At 44.9% G+C, this 7,323-nt stretch overlaps 1 protein-coding gene across 2 annotated transcripts; it reads left to right on the top strand.

Annotated features, from left to right (window-relative positions):
• The first annotated feature begins 200 nt into the window (after nucleotides 1–200).
• Nucleotides 201–5,162, top strand: MRPS33 (mitochondrial ribosomal protein S33). Of its 2 annotated transcripts, none has more exons than XM_063395584.1 (3): nucleotides 201–341; nucleotides 2,566–2,832; nucleotides 4,825–5,162. In XM_063395584.1, exons 2-3 carry the CDS (start codon nucleotides 2,618–2,620, stop codon nucleotides 4,928–4,930), a joined length of 321 nt encoding a protein of 106 aa, XP_063251654.1. In that variant the 5' UTR covers nucleotides 201–341; nucleotides 2,566–2,617; the 3' UTR covers nucleotides 4,931–5,162. The 2 variants fall into 2 exon arrangements, with proteins under 2 accessions (XP_063251654.1, XP_063251653.1); XM_063395583.1 differs by lacking the exon at nucleotides 201–341 and adding an exon at nucleotides 382–599.
• The last annotated feature ends 2,161 nt before the right edge of the window (nucleotides 5,163–7,323 follow it).

Here is a 7,323-nt window from a genome sequence, read left to right as displayed (position 1 = left end):
GAAGAGAGGAGGTTCCAATGAACACGTTCTTGAGCAGAAGGGTGTGACCCTCGCGGGGTGTGTGGCATTTGGGGTTGTGCTGTGCAGAGAGCTGGGCGCGATGGTCCCTGTGGGTCACTTCCAGCTCAGGATATTCTGTGGTTCCGTGAGCCCGTGGCCGCGGGGACAGCACCCGAGGAGCCGGCCCTGAGCGCGGGGCAGGAGGCCAGACAGCAGAGGGAGAACGAGGAGCGGGCAGATCCCTCCCCGGGCCGCCGGCCCGCCCCGCCCCGCCCCGCGCGTCACCGTGCGCGCCGCCTGCGCCGCCAGCGCCGCCGCTCCTGGGCCGCGGTCAGCGCGGGGTGAGCGGGGCCGAGCGGGGCCGAGCGGGGCCGAGCGGGGGGACCGGGCTCCGGGACCGGGCTCCGGGCTCCGGGACCGGGCGGGGCCGTGTCCCCGGGAGCCGCGGCCCTCGGGCCCGTCCCGGCGCTCCCGTCCCGCAGGGGAGCGGGGCCGGCGCGGCCTGAGGGTTGAGCTCCGTGGCGGCCTGGGCCTCCCCCTGTGCTGCGGGGAAAACCAGAAGGAACGCGGGGAAAGAGCGCTCTCCTGGCGTGTTCCGAGTGAGCAGGGAGCGGTCTGAGACAAGCTGGTGGATCGGGAATAAAAAATAACCCAGCCCGGGACGGGCACGCCTGGCCTTGGGTGGGAGCGGGGAGGCGGGAGCAGAGTGCGGCAGCGCTGAACACTGGGTTTGGCTTAGGTGTGCTGATTCCTGGTGATCCTGAAAAGGTCATTGCTGGAGGTGACAGTAACCAAAGTACTCGTTCATCTCACAATTAAACATCTCACGGAATCACCCTAGGACAGGCTGTGATAGCTCTGGCTCTTGGGAGCCTGCAGCCTTTGCTTTGCCTCTCTCTCAAGCTTCTTAGTTGGGCAAGGATTAATGGAGGTCTCCAGCCTTACCTTGGGCTGTTGTAATTCCTTTAGTGATTCAGAAGTGAAATTTTCATTTTAAGGATGCAGTACCTAGAAATTAAGCAAGTTGTGTGTTTGAATCTGGTGATAAAGACACATTTTTGGAGTCATGTGATGAAGAGTTTGGGGGACAATTTGTTGCTTTGTCCCTGAATGTAGGAGAGCTGGCTGTTCTGAAGCAGATGATTTAGCAAAACTTAGTGATTATTTCCCCCAGTTATAGATGCTCATCTTGAAGTGCTGCCCTGCAATCATTTAAGAGCTTCTGTCCTCTCACACTAGGCCTACTGCCTTAGATCAAGGTCTCTGATGGTTTGGCTTCCCTTTTATTACTTTTTCCATTATTCTCTCATATTATTTTCATGCTTGGTTTTTTTTCCTGTTTCCTTTAGAGTGCTTTGCTAACAGGAGTAAATCAAAGCAGGTCCTCCAGTGAGCAGATATGTGTACATGAGGTTATGAATACTTCAGATCTGTGTTATTAAACAACAGGCTCTGTGTAATCATGCTGAAGTGGACTTAGCACTGTCCTGATGATCACTCTTACCCATGATCTTTAATTTGTTATGCTCATATTCTGGAATTAGCTGTGCAATATTTTTTAAAACAAGTATTTTAAACTTTAACCTCAGTGTCATGTTCTTGAATGAACCTGCTTAATTTGTCTGAAGACTTATCACTCATTCAAAAAGGCAAAGTACAGACAAGGTACAACTTCAAATACAGGATTATGGGATTCTTGTTCTTGTCTACTACAACCCATTCTGCAAAGAAAGAGTAAAGAAGACTTGAAATGGGGAGGGTTGGAAAAGCTGAGAGAACAGCCCTCTCATGCTAGTTTAGTAAAGTTGTCTTGTGGCCTAACACCAATGGTTTTGTCTTCGGGGCATTTTTGTTACAGGGGTTTTACATAAGAAATTCCTAAAAGAGAATGGGAAGCTGCTGTTGGATTTCTCTTGGAAAAAAGAATCTGGCATAGGAAAACTACTTTTTTCCTCTCAAGAAGAAAGGGTATTGTGAGAGACTGAAAAGAAAATGGAGAAAAAGCTGATGGAGATGATCATGGGAAAGGAATTGAGATGGAAAGATCTGTGTGAATCATATAGAGAAAGATGATTTATTTAGCCCATTGTTACATGGATTGTAACAATGTTTTAAATAGGGTGAGAAACTTCCATGAGGAAAACCTTCCAGGTGGTTTTTTCTGTATGTTGAAGTGGTGCCTTACCTTGTGCTTGTGTGGCAGCCGCAGGTGCGATTTCTGGCAGGGCTGACGCTGTAATTGTTCCTGTGGCTGGAGTTCAGGGGTTGTCCTGAGCAGGCTGAGTGGTTCTGCTAATTAAATAAAATAAACCATGCTGGCCATGGTGAATCGTGGTGCAGTGGAGGTTCTTTTGTGGGTGGTATCGCTGTCTGTAGGCTGGGAGTTGTCCCTGAATTCATGTAGATGTTCTTCATATGCAGGATTACATGCTAAAGTATTAGACTGGTTTTATGCAAGAAATAAGGAGCGATCAATGCATGATACATTCCTTTGATTGCTGTAATTCTGGGATAGCTGTTCTGTCAGCCATTGTAAGGGCTGTGCCTCTCCTGTTCCCTCTGCAGGAAGGTCCCTCTGTCTGTCTGTGTGTGTGTGTGTGCCCACGTTCCTGGGGAGATGCCCAGCGTTTCCAGCTACGCGCTGCGCATGGCCCGCCTGAGCGCGCAGATCTTCGGCGATGTGGTGCGGCCCACGGATCGCCGGTCCATGAGGGTGGTGCAGCTGTTCAGCGAGCAGCCGCTGGCCAGGCGGGACGAGGTGCGCAACTGGTACCCCCCACACAACACCTACTACGCCCTCATGAGCAAACTGCGCTACTTCGGCCTCTACAGGTGCTCCCGGGCTCGGGCTGGCAGCAGGGCTGGAGTGGGAAAGGGCCGGCGGGAGTCTGGGTGGAGCTGTTTTCCTCAAGGGAAGGAGGGGAAATGTTGAGTTCTGAACACGGCACTTGATTGTTGCACTGAGGGCAAGGAGAGCAAAGTGACTGCTGTGTAACTTCACCACAATTGGAACCTTCTGTGACAAGGACAGGAGTGTAGCTGTGGGCAAGCAGTTACCTGTTGCCCTGGTTTTTCTGAGATTTTTTTAAAGCCTTCTACTTGCTTATAAGATGGAGTCAGTTCTTTAGTTACTGTACAATATTAAGGGTCAGTTTTTCACTTTCTCACACTTTGGAACATAAACAACCTTTCTTGTTTTTGTTCACTGTCCTTTGCTTACATATTTCCAGCCTGAAAATAATGTTGGTTGACAGCTGGTCTGGCCAGTGGGGCGAAGGGGTAGTAACCCCAGAAGCCAATCTGCTACCAGGCCCACAAAAATTATAAAAGGAAAAGAAATTAACAGGCTGGCCCCTTTTTTGGTGGGGAGCAGCTTTTCACTGAAGACCTCTGCCTCCATGTTGTTGATATTGCGTTCCGGGCAACAGTTACCTAAGAACTAGCTCCTGCTTTTGCCTTGTGGGGAAGAGAAGAAAGCTTTCTGATAGACAAGAGATGGGGCTGTAGTTCTGAATATGGCAGATGAATGTGCTACAGAGAGGTGATGTTAACACCAGACTCACCATGTATTTCTCAGTCATTCAACAGCTAATAAGTGAAATGTAGAAGAGACAGAAAGTCTCTGTTAGGCCAGAGGGCCTTTTTATTCTTCAAAATAAATTAAATTAAATTCAAATGTGATTTAAATAGCCTTGTTCATTCCAGCTTCATCCAAACAGTTGTCTAATTTCTAAATTGACTTCCACAGTCTGTATCAGGGAGAATTTGATATGTACTGCTGAAGATCATCAGCAGGAGTCCAATGCAGTTCTTTTACTTCAATCAGGTAGCAATAAAAAATCTTCAAAAGTGAGGCTGCAAACCCTGTATAGCCAAAACAGATTACCTGTTGCTAATATGACAATACTAACCATCAAGAATTGATGCTGTTGATTTAGCATCATTTTCTAGACTGGCTGTTAGTTCACTCAGAGAGCCTCAATGTGATGCTAATGTACTTTACTCTTCTCCTTCCCCTATTAAGTTCCTTCTCTGGCTGCTCTGTAAACAGAGTTGGTAGAAGAAAAAAAAATGTATAATGAAGAATCATAGACTAATGGGGCTGGTAATAAATCACAAGCTTTTTGCTTCTATTTAGAGAAGTTGTGTTTAAAAATAGCAGTGCAGCAATCTTAGGCCACATAGGATGCCGTTACGACTTTTGAAAATAACTTTGCATTACAAAAACACTGCTAAAAAATGCAGGGCCAGATTAATAGAACGTAATAGAAAATGATTGAGGATTAATTATCTCTGCCAGCCCCTTCATCCTCCTTCCTGCTTTATTCTCTTATTAAGATTCTACCAGTGCTGATGCCATCTCCATAACTCATTCCTGAAGTCACTGAGAGCGGTGCCATGTGCTGTAATTACTGCTCAGCATGGCCCTGTTTCCCTGGGAGCTAATGACCTGAACACAGGAACACAACGTGCTGTGGCTGCACTGCTGAGCTGGATAACAAGGGGGGAGATCTTACTTTTGTCTCTTGCTGATTTTGGCATTTTACTGCTCATTTAAACGAAGGGGATCAATAAATGCAACTGAAATAATACATATGTGCACACACCCTTTGTTGCTGGAAAGGACAGCCCTGCTAGTTCTGACAGTATCAGAGGAAATCTCTCATGTTGCTATTCATTGATACTGCCAGCAAAAACAGTATGGACTTCATGGTTAAAAAAAAGTTCTGATTTTTGTTTTCATTAGCATATTGTTCAAAGAACTATTCGTATCTCTGCATCCCAAGAAAAAAAGGTAAACTTTATTCCTTCTTCCCCATCTAGGGATGAGCATCAGGACTTCAGGGAGGAGATGAGGCGAATGAAAAAGCTCCGTGGGAAGGAAAAACCAAAGAAAGGGGAAGGAAAGAGAGCTCTCAAGAAGAAATAATGCTGTTTGAACAATGTACCTGACCACTCTGGAAATGCTGGGGAATGGCTGGAGAGGGCTTGGCATGTGAGCTGCGTGTGGGGCACAAGAAGCACTGTGAAATAGTGGACTCCACCTTGGGAATGCCCTTGGGTCTTTGAAGTTTTACTGCTTTTGAATTTCTGTACTTCAAATATACTGTATATTGCAGCACAGTAATAAAAAAAAGTGCTCAGTGTTTTTCTTGAAACCACCTGTAGCTGTTTCAGTTTTGCTTGATCTGGAATTGTTTGCTTTTCATTGTCTGTTTCACTTGTATTAATATCAACACTCTTTTGCATGTGGCCAACCAAGGATTCCTGCTTCTGCCGCTGCTTGTCAGTCTTAACTGTTATAATTAGTTTCATTTCAGGTAGCTCTAGTGCTATTTTTTTCAAGTTTTTTTAAGTTCTTAAGGTTTTAAGTTGCTGTTACACTCTGGTGTTCTGTGTCTTTCACTGGACAGTACTTCCCAGACCACTGCCTGCCCACAGCACTCTCACTGTACCCTAAACTTTTAGATACTACAACAGAAGAGGCTGAAATACAAACTAAATCCATATAATAATGGACTATCATATGCAAAAATGAAATTTTAAATAAGTTTTTTACAGTACACTTATTCTGACTGCCTGGAAGACGTGTATGACACACTACCTAAGATGATGAACATTTTTGTTGGCATTCAGTAGGGGTTTTATCACTAGGCTCCTTTGGTTGCTAATATTAATGATGGGTGGATCTACCTAAATTTGTAACAGCTCAACAGCTCTACCTCACCAAGGTTATTAGTTGAAGAGGTGCTGGTTGTGTTAAAAAGTGTTTCTGGTGAGCTGCATAGCTCTTGCTCAGTGTCCTGACTTCATGTTACCTGTTTTTCTAAGCTCTTAAGAAAAGCTGATTTTTAAGAAATCTGCAGTGTTGTGGGAGAAGCACCTGAGTTCTTACCACAGTCAAAAAAAATGCTGTAGAAGTTAATATTTTATATGCACTGCTCTGTACTGCAGTGGTTTCTCTCTTATTCTAATTTAAATTCCTTTCAGTAACTTAGAACTTTTGCTCAGTTGTAACGTGCTTAAGGCATCTTTGTGTTCCATGTGTTGTCTGGGGGTTGTGGCCTGTCTGGTACTGAACCCAGAGCCTGTGATGGGCCCCCCAAGAAGTTCTTGGTTCCTGGGACACATGAATGCAGGTGAGGGGAAGGGTCTGGTTCCCTTGAATTCACCTTTGGGAAGAAGGGCAGCATGGACTCACATACTGGGCAGGAAAGAGAATTATCCAAGTGGAAAGGCTGCTGCTGCCTGACACTTTCTGGCTATGAGTGTGAGGGGTGAAGCTGTTGTTTGCTTTGGTGAAGAGAAAGACCCATTCTGAACCTCTTCAGCAGAGCTACTGCAGCAGCTCTTGATGCCTTCTCAACTTAGATCCAAGATAAATAAAAATGTTTTCCTGGCTATTTAAGTTGAAAAATCAAGGCCATCTCTTCTGGTGCTGTGAAAATCTTAAAGCTTTCACAGTATAAAGACCCAAGGGATCAAAATTGTGCATCAAAAAGGGAATTGTGGTTCTGTAAAGGAAGTAGGAATGGCCTTAAACTTTGTGTGTGGGGCCAGGCTTGGTTATGAGTACACTGATAGCAATATATAAAATACTTGTACAGCATGATGAAACTGATGGAAGTGCCTATGAAGTAGATGTGAGACAAATGGACTGAATTGTTGATTTTCACCTTTTTTTTTTGTTGTGTAGCATTTACAAAAACAAATGGATGGAGGAAAAAAAAAGCCACTTTCTGAAGAAGTATAAGTACAAGAGAGGTTGCCCTGCATAATTTTTCATGCTTTTTTCTTCTGTAGTACGCATTTGCTAGAACTTGGTCTTTTCAAAAATGGCTGTTTCCCTTCCCCTAAGTCTTTTAATTTATATTTTTTTATATTTTAATATCCTAAAATAATGATGTCTCAGCCAGTATTGGAGCATATCCTAGTGTTAGTATAGTCCATTGCTTGCTGGGACCATTAGCATAACTATTTTGTTCCAGAAAATACAGGCTTCTCCTTTCCGTAGCTGGGATAGAAATAGGCACATTCCTGCCTCCCTTCTAACCTGTGCTCTGTCATTTTGGAATAGGCATGGCCTGAGGAAGGCTGCATTTTGTGAATCATGGGCACTAGACAGATGGGAGTCAATCCTGAAGCCTCACATGAGGGATTCATGCAGTCAGGAGTATTTAGGAGAGTTCCAGCCACGTTCTGAAGGATAAGGATAGGAACACTTATGTTTTATATAGCTATTGGTGTAATGGTGTTTTATGTACATGCATTTTATGTACAAATTACCAAGTTTACTAGATCTTTATTTTCAGTTTTCCCCTT

Source organism: Prinia subflava, chromosome 4 (assembly GCF_021018805.1).
Source record: "Prinia subflava isolate CZ2003 ecotype Zambia chromosome 4, Cam_Psub_1.2, whole genome shotgun sequence".
Classification (NCBI taxonomy): domain Eukaryota; kingdom Metazoa; phylum Chordata; class Aves; order Passeriformes; family Cisticolidae; genus Prinia; species Prinia subflava.
Note: the sequence above shows the minus strand (reverse complement) of the source record. Positions and strands in the feature narration are given on the sequence as shown.

Excerpts from the sequence above, each read along its gene's own strand:
- MRPS33 (XM_063395584.1), top strand. The coding sequence starts at position 2,618 with ATGCCCAGCGTTTCCAGCTACGCGCTGCGCATGGCCCGCCTGAGCGCG. Across the intron at positions 2,833-4,824 it reads CGCTACTTCGGCCTCTACAG|GGATGAGCATCAGGACTTCA; the intron begins GTGCTCCCGGGC and ends TTCCCCATCTAG.